Source organism: Brienomyrus brachyistius, chromosome 7, assembly GCF_023856365.1.
Source record: "Brienomyrus brachyistius isolate T26 chromosome 7, BBRACH_0.4, whole genome shotgun sequence".
Classification (NCBI taxonomy): Eukaryota; Metazoa; Chordata; class Actinopteri; order Osteoglossiformes; family Mormyridae; genus Brienomyrus; species Brienomyrus brachyistius.
Window position 1 is genome coordinate 25,404,213 of NC_064539.1, and position 26,893 is coordinate 25,431,105.

The 26,893-nt window shown below is 48.8% G+C and overlaps 1 protein-coding gene across 7 annotated transcripts in view; it reads left to right on the forward strand.

Moving 5' to 3' along the window:
* The window catches only part of LOC125746549 (spectrin alpha chain, non-erythrocytic 1-like), a 35,192-nt gene that overhangs the window by 7,211 nt on the left and 1,088 nt on the right, over positions 1-26,893 (forward strand). The window contains exons 2-53 of one of the 7 annotated variants that reach the window (XM_049020641.1): positions 683-922; positions 1,054-1,179; positions 2,294-2,434; positions 2,894-3,174; positions 4,008-4,152; positions 4,282-4,436; positions 4,526-4,661; positions 4,979-5,080; positions 5,232-5,369; positions 5,504-5,614; positions 5,728-5,805; positions 6,141-6,296; positions 6,398-6,602; positions 6,717-6,898; positions 7,214-7,457; positions 8,366-8,488; positions 8,618-8,835; positions 9,693-9,785; positions 9,893-10,027; positions 10,234-10,382; positions 10,576-10,774; positions 10,854-10,958; positions 11,486-11,524; positions 11,647-11,682; positions 12,618-12,665; positions 13,320-13,411; positions 13,503-13,647; positions 13,975-14,156; positions 14,699-14,798; positions 15,000-15,197; positions 15,416-15,562; positions 15,960-16,063; positions 16,162-16,324; positions 16,615-16,629; positions 17,573-17,704; positions 18,136-18,273; positions 18,371-18,475; positions 18,649-18,857; positions 19,323-19,443; positions 19,676-19,797; positions 20,177-20,309; positions 20,493-20,591; positions 20,766-20,925; positions 21,628-21,704; positions 22,220-22,429; positions 22,570-22,866; positions 23,133-23,245; positions 23,765-23,782; positions 24,257-24,319; positions 25,693-25,747; positions 26,420-26,616; positions 26,766-26,819. In XM_049020641.1, the coding sequence (XP_048876598.1) occupies positions 686-922; positions 1,054-1,179; positions 2,294-2,434; positions 2,894-3,174; positions 4,008-4,152; positions 4,282-4,436; positions 4,526-4,661; positions 4,979-5,080; positions 5,232-5,369; positions 5,504-5,614; positions 5,728-5,805; positions 6,141-6,296; positions 6,398-6,602; positions 6,717-6,898; positions 7,214-7,457; positions 8,366-8,488; positions 8,618-8,835; positions 9,693-9,785; positions 9,893-10,027; positions 10,234-10,382; positions 10,576-10,774; positions 10,854-10,958; positions 11,486-11,524; positions 11,647-11,682; positions 12,618-12,665; positions 13,320-13,411; positions 13,503-13,647; positions 13,975-14,156; positions 14,699-14,798; positions 15,000-15,197; positions 15,416-15,562; positions 15,960-16,063; positions 16,162-16,324; positions 16,615-16,629; positions 17,573-17,704; positions 18,136-18,273; positions 18,371-18,475; positions 18,649-18,857; positions 19,323-19,443; positions 19,676-19,797; positions 20,177-20,309; positions 20,493-20,591; positions 20,766-20,925; positions 21,628-21,704; positions 22,220-22,429; positions 22,570-22,866; positions 23,133-23,245; positions 23,765-23,782; positions 24,257-24,319; positions 25,693-25,747; positions 26,420-26,616; positions 26,766-26,819 (7,031 nt within the window). In that variant the 5' untranslated portion in view covers positions 683-685. The remainder of the gene's footprint in view (positions 1-682; positions 923-1,053; positions 1,180-2,293; positions 2,435-2,893; positions 3,175-4,007; positions 4,153-4,281; positions 4,437-4,525; positions 4,662-4,978; positions 5,081-5,231; positions 5,370-5,503; positions 5,615-5,727; positions 5,806-6,140; positions 6,297-6,397; positions 6,603-6,716; positions 6,899-7,213; positions 7,458-8,365; positions 8,489-8,617; positions 8,836-9,692; positions 9,786-9,892; positions 10,028-10,233; positions 10,383-10,575; positions 10,775-10,853; positions 10,959-11,485; positions 11,525-11,646; positions 11,683-12,617; positions 12,666-13,319; positions 13,412-13,502; positions 13,648-13,974; positions 14,157-14,698; positions 14,799-14,999; positions 15,198-15,415; positions 15,563-15,959; positions 16,064-16,161; positions 16,325-16,614; positions 16,630-17,572; positions 17,705-18,135; positions 18,274-18,370; positions 18,476-18,648; positions 18,858-19,322; positions 19,444-19,675; positions 19,798-20,176; positions 20,310-20,492; positions 20,592-20,765; positions 20,926-21,627; positions 21,705-22,219; positions 22,430-22,569; positions 22,867-23,132; positions 23,246-23,764; positions 23,783-24,256; positions 24,320-25,692; positions 25,748-26,419; positions 26,617-26,765; positions 26,820-26,893) is intronic. The other 6 variants (XM_049020645.1, XM_049020642.1, XM_049020644.1 and 3 more) reach the window with 6 other exon arrangements.

A 26,893-nucleotide genomic window follows, 5' to 3' on the forward strand; every position in this document is an offset into this window, starting at 1 on the left:
TGCTGCCTTGGTGTCATGTGGGCAGCGGCTGCTAGGGTTGGGCTGGGGTGACAGCATTGGGCTACCCTGTGGAGCCTGGGCTAGGGGTGTTGGGGGGTAGGGGGGAGGCTGAATGGCTGGGGTCATTGTGCCCAGTGCCTGGCAACCGCACATGGGAACTGTGGGGATTTTCCGTTTCAGCTGCTCCCCCATGGTGTATCATGAACTTGGCTGTCTGTATGGGAGAGGGGGGATGCACTCAGTGTACTCAGTGTAGAATACGGCTGTGCCATTTGTTTGAAGTTAGTCCTTTTTTCGTTGCTGAATGTGACCCATTTACATTTCTCCAAAAAGCCGTGGTTATCTAAAAACTATGTAATTTTAATTGAGCTGTCGGCTTTATTTTACTGGTGGTCAGACCTGGTTCAGGGAGTTGTCCTTTGTGTTCTGGTTTTGCTGGTGAATGAGCGTTCTGTCATTCGTGATTAATTTTGCTGCTGATTGAAAGAACCCTGTTTTGAAAGTTCTTATAACTTCATTTCGTAAAGAGGTATTATTTCAAAAAATAAAATGTTTCTTTAATATAAGTGTTGTTATTGGTGAGCAGGGCTAGAATATTTTCAGTTCTCCATTGTTTAAAGTTATTTTAGTGACGTTTGGTGTTTGTATTCTTCTCTCTCACCACTCCTTCATACGTGACCAGAAAATGGACACCGGTGGGGTCAAGGTGCTGGAGACAGCTGATGACATCCAGGAGCGCCGGCATCAGGTGCTGGACCGGTACCGGCGCTTCCGGGACCTGTCGGTGGTTCGCCGCCAGAAGCTGGAGGACTCCTACCACTTCCAGTGCTTCCGGCGTGACGCCGACGAGCTGGAGAAGTGGATCCAGGAGAAGCTGCAGGTCGCCTCCGATGAGAACTACAAGGACCCTACCAACCTGCAGGTGGGCGGAGGAAGACGGGGTCATACCATTTGTTGGTTTTGGGGGTTTTAAGAATTTAAATACTAAAGTTGTTGCGTTTTTAAACAAAAAAAACCAAAAGACTTATTAGAATATTTGTCTAACTCCTACAGGGCAAGTTACAGAAGCACCAGGCCTTCGAAGCAGAGGTGCAGGCCAACTCAGGCGCCATTGTCAGGCTGGATGAGATGGGCAACCAGATGATTAACGAGGGCCACTTTGCCTCTGAGACCATCCGCGTAAGCCCCCTGCATGCCCCTCCCAAAGCCTGTCACACTAACATAAATGTGCCATGAAGCATGGGGCGGTCTCCGGACCAGGGATCTCAGACTGCATACATCTGAAAGCCTTGTGCTTATTGTTCCGACTTTCAGTTGATGTCTGCTGACATGTCCGACTATATAACCCTGTTCATCGAGTATAGCCACTTAGCCCATCTCTCATACCATATTGATTACAGTTCTCATCCTATATCCATACATCACTTAGTTCCAGATTGGGCAACTCTGATTCTCGAGCTCATTTGTGCTGGTTTTCACGCAAGCTCTAGATTACTTTTTGAAAGTAATTATATTTGGGAAACTAATGGCTTCACCTCGTATTGTGGGAATAAATCAACATTAAATATAAATGTATTATGAAAAGCCTTCAGCTCTCCTGGATGCCAGTAGGTTCCTGTAATGTAGCCAGATGTCTAACTTTGGGAAACAACACAGCTCGTTGGGCTAAGGTCTGTGATTATGATGGAGTAAACGTCAGTGTAAAAGCAAAGATCTGACCTCACCACCTTCTGTTTGGTTCAGTCCTTTACGCCCTACCGGACAGCTCAGCGGCCCATAGTAAAAAGTGTCAATGTCGGTCATTACATACAAGTAGGTGCCCTGGTTGCTGTGAACATCCTGGATCTGTCCTGTCGTGGGATCTCTCCTGTGTTCTTCACGGACCTTTGTTTGCTCTCCTCTCATTTGACAAATGGTCAGCCTGCTCTGATTTGCATGCTGTTGATCTTTTAAGGCTTTTTATAAGCTTCCAGTCTGTAACTGTAAACTAGGACAGTTTGGTTAGTTATAGGATCTGTGGATTCAGTGATTCTGTTTTAAATATAGACGTGATTTACAGCATGAAACTGATCTTTTGAATAAAAAGAAAAGCTGTATTTAGTTTCTCTTTTCTGTCTGAATTCCTCTGTTTTGGGAGGCCTTCGGGCCGGTGGTGTCACTTCCCTCGTTTCTTTCCGGCACCTTGCCCCTTTCCTTGTGCCCCGCCTCCACTCCCTGATAAGCCCCGCCCCTTCCGAGTGTCGCCTGCCCCTCTTCGCCGTTTCCTCGCCTCACGACCATGTCCCGGCCACAGACCCGCCTGGAGGAGCTACACCGGCTGTGGGAGCTGCTGCTGCTGAAGACCCAGGAGAAGGGCGAGAGGCTGATGCAGGCGCAGAAGCTGGTGCAGTATCTGCGGCAGTGTGACGAGACGCTGAGCTGGATCAGCGACAAAGTGAGCATGACCGCCCGGGGGCGACAGGCCAGCCAGGGCTGGTTACACAGCTAACTGGGCTGTGCATCGAACTGGGCTGTGCGTCTGAGCTGTGTACCAAGGATTAAGTAACCTTAGGAGGGGGTGTGTTAAGGCTGGGTCACAGGAAGAATTAGGTGGCCATTAGGTTGGTTCCCTCATCTCTCACTCTAAAAATATTTATCAGTGTATCATCTGTTTTGGGTGGGGGGGGAGCTTTGTGGGTTAGATGTTTATACCAGAAACACTTTATTTTTGTCCCATGATAAACAAAAATGTCCTGGACTAATCCACACGTTACATGGTTCTTACTGACTTTGGGATTCTCACAGTCACAGATACATCTTAGGTAGCATTGGGATGAACGTACACTTGGATGTGCGCAGTTGAGCCGCTTTATTTGTCATGGTCTGACTGTGCCTTGGGACGTCCTACCCACAGGAGGCCATCGTGACGTCGGAGGAACTGGGTCAGGACCTGGAGCACGTGGAGGTGCTGCAGAAGAAGTTTGAGGAGTTCCAGGCGGACCTGGCGGCCCATGAGGAGCGGGTGAACGAGGTGAACGGGCTGGCCGCGAAGCTGGAGCAGGAGAACCACCCGGAGATGGAGCTGATCGCGCGGAAGAGGGAGGAGGTGAATGTGGCCTGGCAGCGCCTCAAGGGCCTGGCCCAGCAGCGCCAGGGAAAGCTGTTCGGGGCGTCCGAGGTACAGAGGTTCAACAGGTGAGCAGTGCTCTTCTCCTTATGGGGCAGAACGCGCCAGGGCCTTGATGGGTCACATGACCGTCCGCTGATTGGTGCTGACATAGGATATCCTGAAGAGGAATGGCTTGCTGGATAAATAATTCAGTTAGCTGTGGGCAGCCATTATGGGAACCCATTAGGTGCAGTTTGCTATTCTCTTTTAGCATGTTTACATCTTTATGTTACCGTATATTAATCTCAGTGTAGTGTCTGCAAGCCTTATGAAAAGTAGTACAGTAAAATCCCATTATATGCAATGTCGTCTATAACGGACAAGGTCCACTGGTCCTGGCCGTGCGCCTTTAAGAACATACAGTATTTCGCTTATAATGGACAAACAATTTGGTCCACAGGGCCGCTTTTAGCTGTAGTTTTGTTCGCTATAACGGACATGCAGGCTCCGCCTACAAGGCGTGTGGCGTGCCGGTGATATCCAGCACAGATACATAGTCGGGATTATTAATAGTCACGCATCTGGTCAGGTAAAGTTGGATTATTACATGTACAATATAATAATCTATACCCATATAAGTGTGTCTGCTGGGGTGTGGCATGAGTAAATGGTGTCCTGTAGTTGTGTTCTGGGCTTACAGCAACTCTGGATATAACGGACTTCGGATATAATGGACTGCTTTGCCAGGTCCCTTGAAGTTCGTTATAACTGGATTTTACTGTAATGTACCTTAAATGCCTATAATGTTATTTTTTTGCATATATTACTAACACACTGTTAGTGTGTCAGTGTGAGTTTGTGAGGTGTCACCTGGGAGACTCAGGCACGCTCTGTGAGACGCCCTAGTTCTGCTCTGCAGGGACGTGGACGAGACCATCAGTTGGATCAGGGAGAAGGAGCAGCTGATGGCATCGGATGACTTTGGGCGCGCCCTGGCCAGTGTGCAGGCCCTGCTGCGGAAACACGAGGGCCTGGAGAGGGACCTGGCCGCCCTGGAGGACAAGGTGTGTGCCCGCTGTCACACGCTAACACTCACCTGGTCGGGCACACCGCATGGGATACAGTTTCCAGAGACCGGCACGCACTCCCAGACAGGGTACTGATTCTCGCTTCTGCACTGTACCCCCTCCCAGGTGAACACCCTAGGCGTCGAGGCAGAGCGTCTCCAGGAGACCCACCCCCAGAATGCCACCCAGATCCACCTGAAGAGGGACGAGCTCATCACCAACTGGGAGCAGATTCGCACCCTAGCAGCAGAGCGGCACGCTGGCCTCAACGACTCCTACAGGTACGTCTTTACTACTGTCTATAATAGAGGAGGAAGAGTTAGGGTGTTTTTTTTTTGCCAAACTCAGTGCTCCATGCTGCCCCCTGCAGGCTGCAGCGCTTCTTGGCAGACTTCCGTGACCTGACCAGCTGGGTGACTGAGATGAAGGCTCTGATCAACGCCGACGAGCTGGCCAACGACGTCGCCGGTGCGGAAGCTCTGCTGGACCGTCACCAGGAGCACAAGGTCACTGCATAAAACCAGCTGCCTACCTGAGATGTTCACTCACACTCTTTGCAGTGTAATGATCCTGCCTTAAGAGTGACGTTTCTTCCCTTTATAAACAAAACTTCTAATCTTGAACAGATTTCTGATTCCCCTTGTGGTTTTTAAATTGCCCCCAGCTTGCAGTTTGTGTTTTATGCAAAGGAGAGCAGGAAATGGAGAGCGGGAAAGGGACCAAATCAGTTGGAGATATGGTGGATTTTTTTTAACATGGAATTAAATAGGAACTCAGCTGAAGGGATCGGTCATGTGGAACTGATGTCTCCATGTGTCCACAGGGTGAGATCGATGCCCACGAGGACAGCTTCAAAGGCACGGATGAGGCCGGCAACGCCCTGGTGAACACAGGACACTATGCGTCTGAGGATGTGAAGGAGAAGGTAATGTGTCACGTGCTGGCAGTCGTAATGGGGGTTCGAGTAGGGGTCTGATTTCGTGGTTTATCTGATCTAAGTGAATCGCGAGTTGCATTATTGAGCCCGCTGAGGGGTGTAAACGCAAGCTGATGTTCGTATGCGTCTGTGCTCGCAGCTGGAAATCCTGCGTGAGGAGCGGGAGGCCCTGCTGGAGCTGTGGGAGCTGCGCAGGCAGCAGTACGAGCAGTGCATGGACCTGCAGCTCTTCTACAGGGACACCGAGCAGGTGGACAACTGGATGAGCAAGCAGGAGGTGGGCTGGGGCCGAGTTCGGGGGGGTTACAGAGGCCCATTTGAGACGCAGTGAAAAAGGGAACGACAAGTCGGCTGCATGTTGGTTCCGTCTCCCTTTGCGATGACTCTGAGGTCTTTTCTTCTGGATGCCAGGCCTTCCTTCTGAACGAGGACCTGGGTGACTCGCTGGACACCGTGGAGGCTCTGCTGAAGAAGCACGAGGACTTTGAGAAGTCACTCAGTGCCCAGGAGGAGAAGATCACCGTGAGGACCCTCGTTCTCCCGCTTCCGTCTATCCGGGTTTAAAGATTCCGTGTTTCTGAGACGTGATCGTGACCCGCTGTCTGCTCCATCTCTTCCTCCTGCGGAACCTGCAGGCCCTGGACGAATTTGCCACCAAGCTGATCCAGAACAATCACTACTGCAAGAGCGACGTGGCTGCTCGCAGAGATGCGGTAAGAGGCACAGAGGAGGACGGCATTCTCGTTATGACACCATCAAGGGACTCTGGCCACCTGTAGTGGGGACTTGAGTTTTGTGTATGAAATTAAATGAGGCAAATATTTATATAAATTTACTTTTTTATAGCTTAATAGTGTAATCCATGGGGTGGCCCAGTAGGTGGCACTGTTGCCCCATACCTCCAGGGTTGGGGATGTGAATTTTGCCTCTGTGTGTCTGTAGTGCTTCCACATTGTCACATACCGCATGGGTTCCCCCGAGTCCTCTCTGTATTGCATATAGTGTGTCGGAATGAGCGATGTGTCACATGCCTGCATGCCATGTTCAGCTGCTGAGCCGACGCAACGCCCTGCACGAGCGCGCTCAGTCGCGTCGTGCTGCGCTGGAGGATGCCTTCTACCTGCATCAGTTCTTCCGCGACTCAGATGAGCTAAAGAGCTGGATCAATGAAAAGATGAAGACTGCCACCGACGAGGCCTATAAGGTGAAGGCTTGGCGCGGGGGGCTGCCCTTGGCTTCGCTTAGCCAGGAACGGCACGCTCTAGACATTGTGACCTTTGACCCTCTCCCCTCCGCCTTGCACAGGACCCCTCCAACTTGCAGGGGAAGGTGCAGAAACACCAGGCCTTCGAGGCCGAGCTGTCGGCCAATCAGAGCCGCGTTGACGCCCTGCAGACATCCGGGCGGCAGCTGATCGACAGGCAGCACTACGCCTCTGGCGAGGTGTCTGTCCGCATGGAGGAGGTCGGCACCATGTGGAAGCAGCTACTGGAGGCTGCCGAGCTGAAAGGTGGGGAAAGCTGACGGATGGGGGTGGGCTTGGGGGGCGGCGTGTGAAGTCCTTTAAGGTTTGGAAAGATTTAATTTTTTTTACTGGATCTGGATGATCTCGTTGATTTCCCAGGCATCAAGCTCCGCGAGGCCAACCAGCAGCAGCAGTTCAATCGCAACGTGGAGGACGTGGAGCTCTGGCTGTATGAGGTTGAGGGCCACCTGGCCTCCGACGACTACGGCAAGGACTTGACAGGAGTGCAGAACCTGCAGAAGAGACATGCGCTGCTGGAGACTGACGTGGCTGCCCACCAGGTGGCGCCAATCCGACACGCTGCCCCACATGTCGCCGTGCCTTTTTACAGGGATACATTTCACAAAGTTACATAACTTTAGTTTAATTTTCAGTTTAAACAAAACATCACTATGGCAGAAATTTTTGAATGTCAAAATTTTAACATTTACCATTGTTTCATTCTCTAACAGATATTCGTAGAATGAAAATTCAACCTACTTTGACCCATCCTGTACTATATAAAACTGGTTATCAGCTTAATTATGAGATATAATTATGTATAAGTGTGATAAAGAGCATATTTCTAACCTGTTCTCCTTCCTCTCTTCTAAAAGGACCGCATTGATGGCATCACTATCCAGGCCCGCCAGTTCCAAGAGGCGGGTCACTTTGATGCGGACAGCATCCGCGAGAAGCAGGGGGCGCTGGTGGCTCGATACGAGGCCCTGAAGGAGCCCATGGCAACACGCAGGCAGAAGCTGGCCGACTCACTGTGTCTGCAACAGCTCTTCCGTGACATAGAGGATGAGGAGACCTGGATTCGGGAGAAGGAACCAATTGCTTCCTCCACCAACAGGGGTCAGTGTGCATTGTTGAGTTGTTCGTGATGCATGTGTTCTTGGAAAAGCAATGGTTTGAGGATGTCCTCATGAAAATCGTTAGTGAATAGGGGCAGTGTGGTGGTTCAGTGGGTAGCACTGTTACCTCTGTCACCAGGGATACTGGATTTACCCATGTGGGTTTCTGCCTGCAGTTCAAAGACATGCAGTTAGACTAACTGGCAGTGCCGTTATTGTATGTGTGTTCTGTGATGGACCAGCATCCCGTCCTGGGATGCACAATTTTTTTACTGCACAGGCAGAAAACTTTGCTAGTTTTAGGCCATCTGGTCTCAAAACAGAAACATACATCCATCCATCCATTTTCCAAACCGCTTATTCTACTGGGTTGCGGGGGGTCCGGAGCAATGGGCACGAGGCAGGGAACAACCCAGGATGGGGGGCCAGCCCATCGCAGGGCACACTCACACACCATTCACTCTCACATGCACACCCACGGGCAATTTAGCAACTGCAATTAGCCTCAGCATGTTTTTGGACTGTGGGGGGAAACCGGAGTACCCAGAGGAAACCCTACGACAACATGGGGAGAACATGCAAACTCCACACACATGTGTGACCCACGTGGAGACTCGAACCCGGGTCCCAGAGGTGTGAGGCGACAGTGCTAACCACTGCACCACCATGCAGGCCAATCAGAGCCACCTTAAAGGCTGTTTTTGCAGTGTGGGTGTATCCCAACTCTGCTCCCTGCGCTCTCTAGGATAGATTGCAGGTTCCCACCCACCCCCCCCGGCCCTAACTGTGACAGACAAGCTTTGATTCCTGATGACATGCCAGACAGATTTGATTTGTCCTTCGCGTTTTACAATCGATTCGATTGCTGTTCTTAAGTGCTCATTAGTCTTCTGTCTCTCTCCTACCCAGGTAAGGATCTAATTGGGGTCCAGAACCTGCTGAAGAAGCATAAAGCTCTGCAGGCTGAGATAACTGCACATGAGCCCCGGATCAATGCCGTCAGCCAGAAGGGTCAGGCTGCGGTGGACAATGGTAGGCCGCTGTCGCTTATTCCTGGACTCACTCACCTCGTTTTGACAATAATTGATGAAAGTGAAATGCGCAGTTTTGTATCGTGATGTCGGCGTACATTATGGGTCATACTGATTGCTGTGTCCCCAGGGCACTTCGCCAAGGATGAAGTCCTCGCACGGCTGGATGAGCTGGGCAGGCGCTGGGAGGGACTGAAGAGCAAGGCCACCCAGCGATGCCAGGACCTGGAGGACTCGCTGCAGGCTCAGCAGTACTTCGCTGACGCCAACGAGGCAGAGTCCTGGATGCGGGAGAAGGAGCCCATCGTGGGGAGCAATGATTATGGCAAGGATGAAGACTCTGCTGAGGTGAGGGGCAGAGGTCTGCGAGAGGGTGAGGTTAGGGGAAATGAGGGGGCAGGCAGAGGCTATCAGTTTTTTTATATATCGTATTTTCACAATATTGCATTGCCTCAAAGCGCTTTGCATTGTTCCTGTCCAATGCCTCCAGTGAGCAACCAGACTCAAAGGGGGAGCCCATCTGCCTGAGGCCGGAAGAGGAAGTTATAAAGTAAAATTGCATGAAGTTCTGGTATAATTGTGGAAGGTCCTGCTGATGTCTGGGCAGGCAGGCGAGGAAGCTGCTTCCTTCAGCAGGGCGGAGGGGTGGTGCGGTCCAGCAGCAAGCAGGGGAGGAACCGAATGTCGAGTGAGAGGGGCAGTGTCACACAGGAGACGCAGTGTCACACAGGAGACGCAGTGTCACACAGGAGACGCAATGTGGGAGGGGTTTGTAACGAGAAGCCTGTTATCTGAACCTCTCCTGCCCCTCATAAACCCCTCCTACTCGACATTGCCCCTCCTTCTCATCATTGCCCCTCCCACTCAGCTCCTGTCTGCAGCGATATAAGACCATCTCTTTAAAAACCCAGGCCTGTCCCAAAAAGTCCGCTAATGTTTACAAAACCCATATCATTTGCTGGGCACCATTGAGACAGCCGACAGTAACTGATGTTAACAAACGAGATGGACGAACGTAGTAGATGAAGGTGTTATACATGTCTGCATCTTTCAAATAAGGAAGTTTTGGAGAAATTTTATGCAAGCCAGACCTTATAAGTATCTAGTCTTCAAATCACTTTGAAGAGCCTGGTACAGATTTTCAGTCGATGTTCTTGGTTTCAGAATCTACCTTCAACATTATGTCCTCCCATCCTCCAAACCAGGCTCTCCTGAAAAAGCATGAAGCGCTGATGTCAGACCTGAGCGCCTACAGGAGCAGCATTGAGACCCTCAGGGAGGAGGCCGAGACGTGCAGGGTGAGTCTGATCCCCCAGACCTGTGACCCCTAATCTACTAAATAAAACACTGACGCTGGTGTTTCAGAACCGGATTTGTCCTGAAATGTCCATGTCTTTCCCAAAAGCAACAAGTAGCCCCCACAGATGATGAGACCGGGAAGGAGCTGGTGCTGGCCCTGTACGATTACCAGGAGAAGAGCCCCCGCGAGGTCACCATGAAGAAGGGCGACATCCTCACCCTGCTGAACAGCTCCAACAAGGTGGCCTTTGAGAATTTCTCCATGTGTGGAGTTGTGGTGTGCTCACAGCCCAGCTATCTGATTTGTAAACTCCAAGTTCTCCAACAGCTGCTTTGGATCAGTGTTAGTTGAATTAAAAAGGATGAAGAAGGAAAGAAGTCTCTAACACTGGGTTCGACTGACCTAGCTGGACTGGGCTTCTTACCTCCTTGATCCCCTCCCTGCAGGACTGGTGGAAGGTGGAGGTGAATGACCGTCAGGGCTTCGTGCCGGCGGCTTACGTGAAGAAGCTGGACCCAACCCAGTCTTCATCCCAGGAGAACCTCCTGGAGGAGCAAGGCAGCATTGGCCTGCGGCAGGAGCAGATTGAGAATCAGTACGAATCCTCTAGGGTGCCCTGAGGTCATTAAAACAAAAAAAGCCCTACACTACCCTGTATGGCGTTTACCAACTGCTACCATTCAAAAATGATGTGTGGGTCCCTTAACGTCAGAGTATGTGCTGATACGTTTAACTCCTATATCCCTCACCTTATCGCACCAGAAATTGACAACTCGGCCTCCCTTCAGGTACGGTGCTCTACTGGAACTGGGGGAGAATCGCAAGGACAAGCTGATGAAAAGCTGCAAGAAGTTTATGGTATACCGCGAGGCTAGCGAGCTGCTGCAGTGGATTGGAGATAAGGAGGGTTCCCTCACCGGCCAGGAGGAGGCCTCTGACCTGGAGCAGGTGGAAGTGCTGCAGAAGAAGATTGACGACTTCCAGAAGGTGCATCCCTCTCTCTATTGTTCAATGGGAACGTGTGACTCCTGTTGCAGCCGCTAATTTTTCTCCTTTTATTAAACAGGACCTAAAGGCGAATGAGTCCCGTCTAAAGGAAATTAACAACGTGGCTTCAGAGCTGGAGGCTGAGGGCCTGATGGTGGAGGAACCACAGCTCCTGCAGGCCCAGGTGAGACGGCATGGCTACGGTGGTGGGGAAAAGGCTTGGCTACATAGCAGAGGTGGAAAGTCTGAGTTTTAACCAACCTGTTGAGTTTGAAGAGTCACAGTCACAGAGTGCTCAGCTGGTTGATTGAAATAAAATCTTGGTCTGGATTTGTACTTGTGAATGAAGCTGTACTTTGTACCTCTGCTACAAACCCATGAGAGGTTATGTGTGATGTTTCTTTTAAATTACAGCTGTTCATGGGACCTCAGTACCTCATTTTGTTTTCTAACATGCTGCCCTCATGTTCTCGGAATGACAATAAGCCATCTTGAATCTTGATAACTCTGTAATCCTGGAACGGACGGTGACATCTGTGATCTATCACATTTTTGGACCTTATAGTAATCCTTGTGATAATTATTTCTGTATGCCGATGATAAATAGAAAATAGATAATAAAAATGGATAGAAAAGGTCAGTGTGAAAGTAAGCTGAGATGCTTAATCTGGTTTTAAAACACGGCTTTGATCTGTTTCATTTCTCATTCAGCAACAAGAGCTACTGGGCTCTGCCCCAGGAGCTGGAAATGTAAGTTTTCGGCTTGCATGCCCGCAGTTAATGATCGGCATGTGTGCCTTTTCTGTGCCTGTACCCACATCAAAGCTGTGCAATTATTACTTTTAATCTGATTTCTTTTTTGTGTTTTACAGGATGAAACAGACAGAAAAAGTGCTTCCCCTTGGAAGGTAAAAAAGTTCAACCGTGCCAGTTCAAATGATTTCACGTCTGCTCATTTTGAAGAAATCATTGATTACATTTTTTTTTCCCTTTTTTCCTTTTTTCTCTTGTGAAGCATAAAATTGTTTAAGGATCAAATCAATCAGTATTGTTTTACACAGGGCCAACATGCCCTAAGACAGTTGTTCTTAAACTCGGTCCTCGGGCCCCACTGCCCTGCATGTTTTCCTGCTATCCCTGCCCCACACACAAGTCCCAGCTGTCTTTCAGCTTCTGATTGACTGAACACACCTGATCCAGGTAATCAGCAGTGTGTAGGGCAGGGATAGCTGGAGAACAAGCAGGGCAGTGGGTCCCGAGGACCGAGATTGTGAACCACTGCACTAAGGGAATATTAGGGGGGCACAGTTTGTGGTGAACACACAAGCTCAGGAAGCTTGACTGGATACAGTTTCCCGACTTGCCTGTTCTCTATCCCACCCCATGCATAGTATCTTCAATCAGCTAAAAAGTGAGATCTGTCTCCAGGTGATCTGTTCATTAAGTACGAAATGACATTTCCCAAAATCCTTTACGGTTCCTTTAACTTTTTCTCAAATAGGCCTGGTTCTTCGCCTTCTTACTCTTGTTTCAATATTCCGATCCACCCTCCTGCGTCCCGTGCCCCCTCCTAGAATGGAACCCCCCCCCAGCCTTCCCGTTCACAGTCACACAGGGCCACTCACGTGTATAAACACCAGTACAAACGTGCGCGTTGCCCAGAACTTTATTCTTACATCTCAGTCTTGTATGGTTCATCTTCCATTCCCAGTTTTTCTGGTGGATTCTGAATGTTCTTCTGGCGGTTGGTTACCTAGAACCGCCAAGGGTTCTGCCGGTTGTATATTCTGTCTTCTCTCTCTCCTCACGATTCCTTCTGTAATTTTCATTTTATTTGTTGTAGTCTGTACGGTTGGCTGTGCAGACAGTGGCAAACTTTAATGATTTCAAGGTAAATTTTACCTCCACTGTTTCCTCATCACTCCTCATTATCCTGATCCCCAACTCTCCTTCCTTATCCATGTGAGACAATCCCCCCCCTCCCCCCCCCCCGCATCTAGGTCACTCTGTGGAGCCCACTAACCCTCCCCAGGCCGCCTGTCTGGTGTCCCTCCACCATCCTCCCATGGCAGTTGTGCTCTTCTCGGAGTTTTGGTCCTCACACTATCTTTTGTGACTCGGGTCCCTTTGTTACAGTTTCCGTCTGTAGGACTTTGGATTAAAGCCTCATAACCTTGCTGTTGTTGGCCAGTCAGATGTCTTATCATGTCTGCATGATTCACCTTCATCCCAAAAACCTGCATCTCCATCTCTGCTTTGACCCTCATCCTACTCATTGGATCATGTCATCACAAACCCTTTGTGTCAAAATGAACGACACTCCTTCCTTCATTAATATTCTGCATTTCTTTAAGGTCATGAACATCTTAAATTACTAGCTAAATGGTTATAAATATTAAACTGTTTAGTGTCAGTTGTATTTTGTCAAATTGTTGTTTTATGACAGCTGACAGTGCTAGTGCTGGCTGATTGCCAGTGTGTCTGATTGGCTGCCAGCACAGCGATGTGGGTCTCTAATTGGTGACTGATATGTGGTGCTTGCCAGGAGATGAATGACCGCTGGAGGTCCCTTCAGCAGCTGGTGGAGGACCGGGCCAACCTGCTGGGCAGTGCCCATGAGGTGCAGAGGTTCCACAGGTGCGCTCGCTAGGTCCTCATGCATCCAAAAGTTTGGGTGTCGTACTTCATAACCATGATGACGAGGTTTGGGGTTTCTGCTTCACTACAGGGATGCTGATGAGACCAAGGAGTGGATCGAGGAGAAGGACCAGGCCCTGAACACGGACAATTATGGGCACGACCTGGCCAGTGTGCAGGCGCTGCAGCGAAAACATGAGGGCTTTGAGAGAGACCTGGCCGCCCTGGGAGACAAGGTGGCCGCCGTGATCCCTGACCTGTGAAAGCACTGACCCCTTTTCTTTTGAAGCATGGTGTATAATGACCCTTTTGTCCCCAAAAAAGTTCTTAGACTTTCTATAAATGTAACAACCATAAGATGAATTCCAGGCATTATCTTTATCTATTATGATTTCTTGGCAAAAGTTCTTCATCCTGCATACTCTGGCCCAGATGAATGTCTTTCACCTAATTGCTATAAATTGTCAATCAAAAATCTAGTGGTATTAATGTACGCCAAGGTGACAGGACAGCAGGCGTAGTTTCCCAGTCCCTATAAATATCCCTTGTGTTGTTCTTGCCAGGTGAACTCCCTGGAGGAAACAGCGGAGCGACTCATCCAAGTGCACCCGGAGTCTATGGACGACATCCATGAGAAGTGTGCCGAACTGAACGCTGCCTGGGGCAGCCTGGTGGACCGGGCCGACCAGCGCAAGGAGAAGCTGGGCAGCTCCCACGACCTGCAGCGCTTCCTCAGCGACTTCAGGTGTGGAGGGATTATTTGTCTTCTGGTAGAAATGCATATGTGGATGGCTCGTGGGAGTCAAGCAACTCCAGGAGGTGGGACCAAGCAAACATGTCTTTATCCTGCCTCCTCTAGTTGCTTAAATACCTCCTCCTATACAATGATTGGTTTTCGCTCTGAACCAATCGTTTCTCCTTCTGCCCTCAGAACATTTTTACGTAAGTAAAACTCCTATGAGCGTGTGGATGCTCCTGATTGGTCGTAGGAAAACCGGACAATTATGTGAGAGTAAACTTCCCCCGAAGAAGAATTAATATTTAAATGGGAGGAAGTACATATTGCGGTTCTTTTTTCTCTCCACATCTTTAGAATTCCCCATGGGTGAGTTGCCATGTTAAAATGGCCAATGCAGGTATCGTAGGTATGAAAAGGCCAGCTTAGTATAGGGGGGAAAGGGCAAACACTGGGAGTGTGAAAGATGAAAAGGACAGGTGAGGTGACGGGGGAGTGGGATCATGTGTCTGTCACCTTGTATGAAAGCTGCTCTTCATTGACCCACATAGGGATCTCCAGTCCTGGATCAACGGCATCCGTGGGCTGGTGTCCTCGGAGGAGCTGGCCAAGGATGTAACTGGAGCTGAGGCCCTGTTGGAGAGGCATCAGGTACTATTCAGGACACACCTGAGGTTTACTTACACCCAATAGCAGTGTTTCCCAGTCTGGTCCTCAGGAACCCACAGGAGCCCATGTTTTTGCTCCCTTGCAACTTCGGGAGCCGAGGGGGGGGAGCAAAAATGTGAACCGTCTGTTCCAGAAGCTCTGCTCCTCGGGCCTGCGACGTCATACATCCTCTTCCTCCCGCAGGAGCACCGCACGGAAATCGACGCCCGCGCCGGGACTTTCCAGGCCTTCGAGCAGTTCGGGAAGCAGCTGCTGGAACGCGGCCACTACGCCAGCCCCGAGATTCAGGAGAAGATGGCGACGCTGGAGCGTGAGCGGGCCGACCTGGAGAAGGCCTGGGTGCAGAGGCGCATGGTGCTCGACCAGTGCCTGGAGCTGCAGGTGGGCCCCCATCTCTGTGGTGCCGCATCTGCGTAGCATTAGCCCTGTCGCTACACACACGCGTCGACCGTAACCTCATTTCATCAAGAAAAGCGGATGACATTGATGAAACGGCAGCAGATTTTTTTTTTGTGCTATAAACCCGTCTGGTTTGTTCAGTCAGACCTGGGCTCCGCATCGCACATCTGTGCACTCACCCCCTCTTCGCCCCCCCGCAGCTCTTCAACCGTGACTGCGAGCAGGCAGAGACGTGGATGGCCGCACGGGAGGCCTTCCTGGCCGGCGACGACAAAGGCGACTCCCTGGACAGCGTGGAGGCGCTCATCAAGAAGCACGAGGACTTTGACAAAGCCATCAACGTGCAGGTCTGTCCTGTGCTCAGTCCCCTTCCCTGTCCCCAACACTTCTCCTTACCTGTGATATAAAGCTTAACCACGAATTAAACATGTAAGGTAGTGTGCAACTCAGCAGGTTAAGGGATCTGTGCCCATGTCTAGAAGGTCATGGGTTTGAATTCCATGTCTGGCAGAGTAGACGTATCACTGTTGAGCAAAGCCCTTATGCCCATTTATCCCAGGGTCTGGTAAACCCTGTTCTAATGTCCTCACCTGTACCTGTAGGTATCAACTAAGTAAATAAAGTACATGTAATTATCTGGTCCTCCTTTGGTCAGAGTAGACACATGTAGGCCCCTTCACCTGTGGCCCTTTGACTGAAGCTTTCTTGTTCTGAGCTCACCTCTCCTCTTTCGCCGTCCCGCAGGAGGAAAAGATCGCCGCCCTGCAGTCCTTTGCGGAGCAGCTCATCGTGGCTGACCACTACGCCAAGCCAGAGATCTCCAGGCGTCGCGACAGCGTCCTGGACCGGTGAGCGCCCCCCCTCCACCCCCCTTTTTGCGGGGGCTGTGGTTTCGCTGCTGGTGTCCCGGCTCGGCTTATGTGCCCGTTGTCGCCCGTGGCGGCAGGTGGCTCCGTCTGAAGGCCCAGATGATCGAGAAGCGCTCCAAGCTGGGCGAGTCGCAGACCCTGCAGCAGTTCAGCCGCGATGTGGACGAGATCGAGGCCTGGATCAGCGAGAAGCTGCAGACCGCCATGGATGAGTCCTACAAGGACCCCACCAACATCCAGGTACGGCAGCCGAATACCCTGCAGGGCTGTTCTCACTCTTATTTTAAATATGTGCATCTATTATATAATATATATATATATTTTTTTAATTTACTAATTTCCTACATCACATATGGAATAAATTACCTGTATATGTGGCTTTTTATAAAAATTATTTTAATAAAAACTAAAAATGTTCCTTTTTCCTCTACTTTTTATATTAATACACTCCAGTTTCCACTTTGTGCTGCCCCTCCTAATTAAAAAAAAAATAATTTCTTGTCTTGTTCTGTTGTTTCTGTTGGTTTTAGCTGTCGAAACTGCTGGTAAGTCAAGTGGTGTGACAATGCTGACTAACCCACGTCGGGTTCCTGTTGTGTCTCCATGTCCCTGGCGAGCCTGTAGGGGTGCTGCTCCGCTGGGGTCCCACCCGGGGCGCCCCACACGTACCTACAATCAGACGCTTGCTTGCTTATTTGCCTGTTTGATTCCTTAGTATTAATTAAGGGCACCTTTATGTTTAGAGATTGTGTGCCAATTACAGCTCTTCTCTGGGTGTTTTTATGTGCAAGTTTTAAATCATTCCACACATTGGCTTAATTTCTTTTTAAATAACCATGACTTAAAAGTTTTATTTTGTTGGAAATTTAAGCAAGATGAGAGGAAATTGCAGCATTTCGCTTTGCATTTTTTTGCTCTGCTAGTAATGTCTGCTAAATCCAGATACTCTACATCTCTGAAGATGTCCCATGTGGCAGGCCATACCAGCTGATAGCCAAGCCAGTCTCCATTTATGCTTTTCATAATGTGTGGAATGATGTTATCAGAAAACCTAGGTGGTGTTTGCTCTCCAAAAGCACCCCTCTCCCCCAAAAAAAAAGACCTCTTGCTGGTTTATCATCTGTGGTCCATCTTTGTCTGCAGAGACTGCATTGCTGTCTGTGTCAGTGGCGTTTGTCTTCACTTTATTCGCATCGTCAGTCTCCCCCCATTGCCATTTTAGTTTATTACTGCATGTTGGTTCTGCACCGAGAGCAACAGCTTCTCAGTCTTGGAGTTACTGAGATGCAAGAAGTTTCACTTCTTTGGGGAGAGATGTTCTGCCCCTGTCTACTGACTTCGGTACAGAACCATAAATGCTGTCAGACCTAGAATGCCAGTATGGAAGAATTCGGACTGCGAGGAGGCGCTGGAGGTTGGGTCGTCCATCCTACTCTGAGGTACTGACTCTGCCGCTGTCTTGCTGCCTCCTTTCATCGCTCCTCCCAGAGCAAACACCAGAAGCACCAGGCCTTCGAGGCGGAGCTGCACGCCAACGCCGACCGCATCCGCGGCGTGATTGACATGGGCAACTCGCTCATCAACCGGGGGGCCTGTGCTGGGAGCGAGGACGCCGTCAAGGTAGCGACCTCTGACACCGGCCTGCACTGCCTTTAACAGATACACATTAAAGGGTTCTGGTTTGTATTTGGACCAAGCATTGTCAGGGCTGTTCCCTACCTCATGCCCATTGCTTCCGGGATAGGCTCCGGACCCCCCACGACCCAGAAGGATAAGCGGTTTGGAAAATGGATGGATGGCTGGAAAATTAGCATAAATTGGGCTAGTCACTGGTGACATTAGCGAGTCCACACAAGGGTGGAAATACACTGCGTACTTGTGCTACAGAGTGAGGCCCAGATTGCCATTGTAAATAAGAACTGGACCTTAACTCTCTGATTTAAAAATAAAGGTAAAGCAAAAGCTGGCATGAAGTTTGTCTGAAAGTCATTGACTTCACATTGGGTGACTGCTGAGATTTCATCTCTATGACCTGCGTGTGGCACCGCCAGGCCCGACTCAACACCCTGGATGACCAGTGGAAGTTCCTGGTGAGCAAATCATCAGAGAAGAGCCAGAAACTGAAGGAGGCCAACAAGCAGCAGAACTTCAATACAGGCATCAAGGACTTTGACTTCTGGCTGTCTGAGGTAAAAGGCCAACAGCTCAATCCACGTTCCACTGGAGCTCCCCAAAATCTCTCTCAATGACCATGAGATCATCCTTCTTTTGTTTCTCTGCTTTCAGGTCGAGGCTCTACTTGCCTCTGAGGATTATGGGAAAGACTTGGCCTCTGTGAACAACCTACTGAAGAAGCACCAGCTTCTGGAAGCTGACATCTCTGCCCATGAGGTGACAAGGAGTCTTTGAATTCAGTCCAAACTAACTTTCAGTTATTGAATGTGATCTAGAAATATGCGAAACTGTATTTGAATTCGGGAGGCAAACATGATTTTGCATCAATGATGTTGTCAAGATTGACCTTGGACCAGGGACCAACACTGTCACTTCTGTCTTCTCTCCAGGACCGTCTGAAGGACCTGAACAGCCAGGCTGACAGCCTGATGTCCAGCCAGGCCTTCGACACCTCGCTGGTCCGGGACAAGCGAGATGCTGTCAATGGCCGCTTCACCAAGATCAAGAGCATGGCGGCCGGGCGCCGCGCCAAGCTCAACGAGTCACACCGCCTGCACCAGTTCTTCAGGGACCTGGATGACGAAGAGTCTTGGATTAAGTTAGTGTGAACAATTGAACTTTACAACATTCTTAATTTTGATTTCAAAGCTCCTTGTGTATAATTTGGGTTTTGCTGTTGGGGGTGCATGTTTTCGCTGCAACCTCCTAATTGGATTACTAATTAGAGGACTGATTGGCTGAAGAGTCCTCACACCTGGGTTTGAACAGCTGACCTAAAGGTTATTCCAAAAACCTGCATATGCACTGGTCCTTTGCGGGTAAGTTTGGCCAACCTGGGTTTAGTTGATGCCTCGCATCCTGGGTTTGTCTCAAAGTTTTAGACACCCAGGCAGCCCCCACTCCTTTTATATTTGATAAGGATCGCTATTTTCCCCCCAGAATTATGTTGAAGTTTTATCTCTCAACCGCAAATTAATGAAAGCTTAGAATCTGAGAGCAAGCATATTTCAGACCCTAGCTCTCCACCGGCCGGCCCTGCAAACCTCCATCCTTTAACACACAGAGAGAAGAAGCTACTAGTCAGTTCGGAGGGTTACGGACGTGACTTGACGGGAGTGCAGAATTTGAGAAAGAAGCACAAGAGGCTGGAGGCTGAGCTGGTAGCACATGACCCAGCAATACAGGTACGAGATTCCAAACAGGAGCACAGAGCGTTAGCCTGACGTTAGCACTGCGTTAGCACCCTCTTTGCATGACTACCACCTCGTACATTTTTCGTACTTACTGCTCAAACTTGCTGCACATGCAACCTAGATTGGCCCATAGCTCCCCACCTTCTTCCAGTACCTCCCAGTGATGTGTTCTTCTTCTCCTTTGCCTCTGCCTCCTTCATCCGATCTCCCTCTCCCCTGGAAGTCTGTGCTGGAGACCGGGAAGAAGCTGTCTGAGGATGACACCATGGGGCTGGAGGAGATCCAGCAGAGGCTGGCCCAGTTTGTGGAGCACTGGATGGAGCTGAAGGAGCTGGCAGCTGCACGGTGCGGCCTACGCTGCCCCTTTTGTTCACTGCTTTTCACACCGTTTAAGCCTCCGCTACATTCTGAACATTTGTGAAGGCGGGACTTTAGTTTGGTTGCTCCCTCCCTCCCCCCAGAAACCCTGAGTCAGTGTATCTGTTAGAGTGGACCGGCATTCTGGGCCGTACCTTTCATTATTCGCAACCATGGGAGTGTTTACGTACGGGGCTTTTGGACCTTATAGCCAGAGCCAATGAGAGGCGATTTTAAAGAGCCAATGAAAAGTACAGTGGGCCAGGTGCTGATGGATGGCCTCTATAATCCCACGCAGTAGCAGTTGGTTCCCAGTAAGAGAGAACATTTCCAGGGATCGCTGTGATAAGCGTGTCTGTGTCCGCAGAGGGCAGAGGCTGGAGGAGTCGCTGGAATACCAGCAGTTTGTGGCGAACGTGGAGGAAGAGGAGGCCTGGATTAATGAGAAACTGAATCTAGTGGCGAGTGAGGACTATGGAGACACGCTGGCGGCAGTGCAGGTAAGTGGGGGGGGGGGGGGGGGGGTTCTGTATGTCCTGCTGTTTCCACAAGTCACTTTTATTGAAACCGTGTACATTTCAGTCCCAGCATGTCGCTCCTTTGGACTTGCTAGTCTTTAACTTCAGTCGACAGATCAGGGAGGTTGATGTTTTGTGGAAAGTCTTGGCGTTCTCCTTACCCAGGGATTACTGAAGAAGCACGAGGCGTTTGAGACGGACTTCACGGTACACAGGGACCGGGTGAATGATGTGTGTCTGAACGGCGAGGAGCTCATTAAGAAGGTACGTCATGTATGGACACAAGTACTCAGGTTCAGCATAAGTTACAGACAGTGCTGCAAGGTGAAGACCAAACCTGTCATTTAAGCAGCTATGAACTAAACTGCACGGGTCCCATCTCTGAGAACTTTGGCGTTTGTGAAGATCGGCGTGTTTTGAGCCTCTTGTGTCCTGCAGGACAATCACCATGCTGAAAACATCAGCACAAAAGTGAAGGCGCTGCAGGGGAAGGTGTCTGAGCTGGAAAGAGCAGCCGCACAGAGGAAAGTCAAGCTGGACGAGAACTCTGCTTTCCTGCAGTTCAACTGGAAGGCCGATGTGGTGGAATCCTGGATCGGTGTGTAGGGAGTATCAGGAAACTAAATTCCTGCTAATTTCTATGTGTGGGAGGCTTGCTGGACAGAACCACATGAGATGGGAACTTTCTAACCCATTTACTATGTCAGACAATATAGTGCCTACTTCTCTTTGATTGGTTCAAGCCTTTTGACAGCTAACCTGCTCTGGAGCAATTTGGCTCAGTAACATGAGTTACCGCAGTGATATATCATGCAAAGAAGAGATCCTACATTGTGATACCGAAAAGCCAGTTATCCACAAACTTATCTGGCTAAGCAAAGAAGCTGGCTTTGTGATACCAGTCCCTGCTCCGGAGCAGGTTTGCCCTGTAGCATGAGTTGTCGTGGTGATGTATCCTGCTAAGAAGAGAACCAGCGTCATGATATCGGGCTGTTTGAATTTCTTTTTGGGGACAAATGGGGTTAAGCGGAGCAGAACAATAGTCAGAGGAGAAAGCTACCAGACTTGGTGGGCTAAGACGGAAGAAATAAAACACACAAGACACTAAATCATGACTCCACTCTCTGTTGTACGTGCAGATTTACACGGATTTGGGTTAAAACAACACGTTGGACAGTCTGTTGCAGTTAGTAGACCTAAATACTAAAGTTTGTCTTATTCCTCAACGCACTTAAAAAGTTTTATTAGAGAAAAGCAGCCACTAGAAACTGAAGAAAACATGGAGCTGATGTTCTTTCAGGTGAGAAAGAGAAGAGCCTGAAGACAGACGATTATGGCCGTGATCTCTCCTCTGTGCAGACGCTCCTCACTAAGCAGGTGGGCCTTGTTTTCCTGATGGTCTCGCTTATTTAGGAAGAACCCTCAGTCGTCTCTGAAGGTCTCGCCATTTTATTGGTGAACTGATCTGTTGTTTAGGTTATAATTATGGGAGTAACCAAAAACCGATTTGAAACAGTAATCTGGTCCAATACTATGACACGGTTGGAATGATATGAAACCCCAAATCTGGCGCAGATGTTGAAGGGCATCTGCCAAAAACCTATAAAACCACAATTCAACAGACCTGTTGCATCAATAGTATATTATTGTAATGCTTTTCATGTTAAGACTTCATGATCAGCTTTAGTTACCTAGAGTCTCAGGTGGTTGTTGTAGCACAAAATCAATACAGTGATTGTTCAAAAATTGGACACTTCAACACAAATTAAAGTGATCTAAATCACATCTAATAAAATCACTGCTGAATTTGGACCGTGTTCTGGTTGTGTTTAGTATGCTCCTCATGCACTGTCTCTCTGCTCTTAATCCATTCTCTGGTCCCATCTTTGCAGGAGACGTTTGATGCCGGTCTGCAGGCCTTCCAGCAGGAGGGCATCTCCAACATCACCATGCTCAAGGACCAGCTGTTGGCGGCCGAGCACGTGCAGTCTCGCGCCATCGAGGCCCGTCATGCCGCACTCATGAAGCGCTGGAACCAGCTGCTGGCCGACTCCGGTGACCGCAATAAGAGACTGATGGATGCTCAGGAGCACTTCCGGAGGGTGGGGGTCCGCCTTGTCTGCCAGCTTCATGAGGCTTACATGGGAAATGCACCATTTCAGAGTTGCCCATTTCACTTATTTCAGACACTTCAGGATTTAGGGTGAGTAATCTATGCACTTACAAGGTTCCCCCTTCCTAGGTTGAAGACCTCTTCCTGACCTTCGCCAAGAAGGCATCAGCCTTTAACAGTTGGTTTGAAAATGCCGAGGAGGACCTGACTGACCCGGTGCGCTGCAACTCTCTGGAAGAAATCCGAGCTCTGCGTGACGCCCACGAGGCCTTCCGATCCTCGCTCAGCTCCGCCGAGGCCGACTTCAACCAGCTGGCTGAACTGGACAAGCAGATCAAGAGCTACCAGGTGGTGTCCAACCCCTACACCTGGTTTACCATGGAGGCCCTGGAGGAGACCTGGAGGAACCTGCAGAAGATTATCAAGGTCAGCGGGTCGGGCCTAATAGTCGTCCATGGCTAGAGTCCTTTGACACTCTTGAGTTTTATGGAAAAAATAACGAACTATTTCCATCTAGCACATAAATTAACTCACTCCAGTTTAACCCAGCATCACATGTATTGAAATAACAAATGATATCTGGAATCTTCTGCATTGGGTGTGTCATTTTTAGTGCAAACACATACACAAGTCATTTTTTTGTTGTTGTTAAACGATTAGTGGTTTATAAAATTATTTCCATCTCTTTCCAGGAGCGAGAGCTGGAGCTGCAGAAGGAGCAGCGGCGGCAGGAGGAGAATGACAAACTGCGGCAGGAGTTCGCACAGCACGCCAACGCCTTCCACCAGTGGCTGCAGGAGACCCGGTAATCCCCCCTCCTCACTGCTGTACCTACTGAGTGTCTTTCATGTTAACCATGTCTATGATATTGTGGGGAATCAGCCCACAATAGCTGTAGTTCACTACACTAGGTGGCCTGTGTGTGTGTGTGTGTGTGTGTGTCTACAAAGTGATAAAAACCTGTTATTTTGACCTTGCGGGGACCACAAGGGGAAACTCAATTTTATAAAAACCTCCGACCGCAGTCAAAAAAAACCTAAAATTGCTAAGTGTCTTGTATTTTGTTTGGTTATTTATGGTTAAGCTTGGGTAGGGGTGAAGGTCGTCATTGTTCTTGTTCAGATTTGGGGTTTTCCCCATAGAAATGAATGTGTAGAGTCTCCACAGAGATGCGAGTACAAATGTGTGTCTGTTGCACATTCATTGCTAATGTCATCACTGCTTTGTTTCTAATCATTGTTCTTTCTCTTGTTTTTCTTCCCATCCACTCCCCCAACCCATCCTGCAACCTTTCCTGCTTCCTGGGATCACTTTTCCGAATCAGGACATATCTTCTGGATGGGTAAATATCACATTTTCTCCCTCTTTCTGTTTGGTTTGAGCTGTTTAATGTGCCCTTTCTTATGTTGTGAGAGTCATAACCCTGTATGTTGCATTGTCTATATGAACACGGACGTACTGCTGAGAAAATATGTCGTTCGCGACTGATTACAAAGGAAATAGGGAACAGTGGCGTTAAGCTGGGGTCTGTGTATCGGCAGGATGGGAAATGGGGTTTGTCTGCCTGCTAGTAACTACAGCCTCTCAATCTCTAACCACAGCTTAAGTTTTATTGCTCTTGTATTTTCATCCTCAAAAAAGTTCTAGAATTAATGTCCCACTCAATGTGTCTGTCTGCTTTCTCTCCGTTTCAGCTGACTGTATAACAGTGGTCCTCTTTACCTTTTGTGACATCATTTGTCTCTGTGATTCTGTTTTTCTTTCCTTTTCCCTAGTATTTACACTGTCTCTCAACCCCCCTCCTGTTTCCAAATAGCATAGCCTATCGCCGGGTTATCCGTGTCTATCAGTACGAAGTCGATGATGACCTTTCCGGAAGGTTCTCTTCTGCTATTTCTGGTTCCATTTGCACCCCCTCCCTTCTGCTCAGCCCATTTGCTGCCTACCCTCACACCAAGCCACGCCCACTCACGCTTCCCCCCAAACACGCGCCGAGTGGCATCTCCTCGTGTCCCATCTGCGCCCCCCCCCCCCCCCTTCAGCTTAACTAATGTGGCTCTGTGGCATCGTAAGATTTGGCTCCACTTCCTGATTGACCTGCTCTTCCCCCAAGACCTGCTTACATATAATACACCTCTCAGGAGTCCATGGTGTTGGTTTTCCTTTTGAGGATTTCAATGCACCAGATTTACAAGGGTGGAAACTGCTATTATATCTCGTGCTTACTAATATTATATTATGGTTGCATTGGGCTCTGAGTGTGTGGGTCATCCCTTCAGCTTTCATTGATACACTCTGGATGACAAACTTCTGTCAATATCAATATTGTAGTTTGAAACAGTCAAAATGATGGGAGCATAAAAGTATAATGTAAAGGTTTGTCTAAAATGCATGCATTTTCCACCCCTGAATGCTAAAGCTTAAACTGGCATGGTATCGGTTACCATGGTTACAGGTGGGCTTCTTTGGCATGCACTGAACCACGCAGACTAGGGGGGCAAGTGCATTCTGGGAAACATTGCATTTGTGGTCATGGTTAGACAGTTTGGAAGAAATGGTTTTACCACGTCATTCAATTATTTAGAAATATGTATGGAAATATGTCTAAGGAAGTAGATTAATTAAAGCCAAAAACCAAAAATAATCTGCCGACTTACTTTCTATTCCATGATATTTAGGCGTTTTGTAAGAGGCTTGGCTGTAGCTTATGCAAAATTCATACATAGAATGCTTTCCAGAAAGACGGCACTTGGCTTCCAAATCAATTACTATGTTTTGTTCCATTTTCTATTTCCCTATGAGTTGTTTTGAAGTTTTGCGTTTTTGGTTGATTTTCATGAAAACATAGTCAACACCCCGTTTTTAGCAGAGTGTGACATCCAAAAATCCTCACCGTTCATAGTAGACACGTATGGAGCACTAAATCTTTAATTGGACACAGATTTGCTGGTTAAAAAGTAATTTGCACAAAAAGGTCTTTCTCAGTGATCTTTCCCATCAAGTATTTAGTTCTGTGGGTGTGCATTCGTCACCTCTGAATAGAGTCTGACTGCCCATTGGCTGAAGTGTAAGTTTTTTTTCTCCAGCAATTCCATATTCGGGGCTATTATCCCTTATTTACCGAAGAGGGTGGAAAATATGCTGCTGTAGCTGGGGTGTGGCTTGTGTGTGATGGATGAAAGCCTTCGCTCCCCCCCTGCCCCCCACCACGACCCCCAATAACCCCGCTCATTCTTACTCACTCCTGTGCAGGTCTTGCATGGTGGAAGAATCAGGAACACTTGAATCCCAGTTGGAGGCGACTAAGGTGTGTAGCGGACAGTAGCCATAAAACAGTATAACATTCGGAGCTCCTCTTTTACTAGCTTACTAACTCTGCAAACTTAAGGTAGCAAGGGGTGGGAATATTTCCACGATTTTAGGCATGATGATTGACAAAGGCTACTTGCCTCAGAATTCTCTTTTGATATACTACAGTGGCGGCTGACCCATAGGGGGCGCTCGGGTGCCACCCTCCCAGATGTGGGGGGGATATAAAATTAAAAAATATGTATATATATATTTTTTTATCAATGTCAGTTTTACTTAATAAGGTGTGCCTACATGCAATCTGAATTATTTAAAGAACAACAGGATGATGGTGGAAAAAAATCCATATTAAGGAGACCGAACGAGCCTGAAATAAATATCACCCAGCCAACTAAGGAAATTTAAATTATGATTGTGAAATTGTTGTCATTTTCTGACTTCATTTGAATGCTTATACTGGACTAGGAAGGGAAATCTATTGGTACATCAGCCCCACCAAAGAATTTTTTTCACCAGCCGCCACCTGATGAAAAGACGACCCTACAGTACTTTAGAGGTTTATGTCGCTTATGAACTAAAATGTAGAGTGTATCGTTCTTTCTGAAGATGAGATCAGTTGAGTATAACTTGCAGTTGCGGTTTTTTGTAAATGGTGTGTTTTTGCCCGCAGCGCAAGCACCAGGAGATCCGAGCCATGCGCAGCCAGCTGAAGAAGATCGAGGACCTTGGGGCAGCCATGGAGGAGGCCCTGATCCTGGACAACAAGTACACAGAGCACAGCACGGTGGGGCTGGCGCAGCAGTGGGACCAACTGGACCAGCTGGGCATGAGGATGCAACACAACTTGGAGCAGCAGATCCAGGCCAGGTCTGTCACAATCACACGTGTATACATGTACGCACACATACGTTCACATTCATTTCCTTCTAATGAAATTCACAAGGTACATTCTCGCACACAAGTTACAGGGAGGTGTTTTGTGGGTCAGGTGATCAGAGGTGTTTTCTGCCCAATAGGAACACCACAGGTGTGACGGAGGAAGCCCTGAAGGAGTTCAGCATGATGTTCAAGTGAGTCCCCGTGCAGGCTTTTAACTGGACATCACACAACCCTGCTAGTCTTGTGCGACTGAATGCATGTGTCT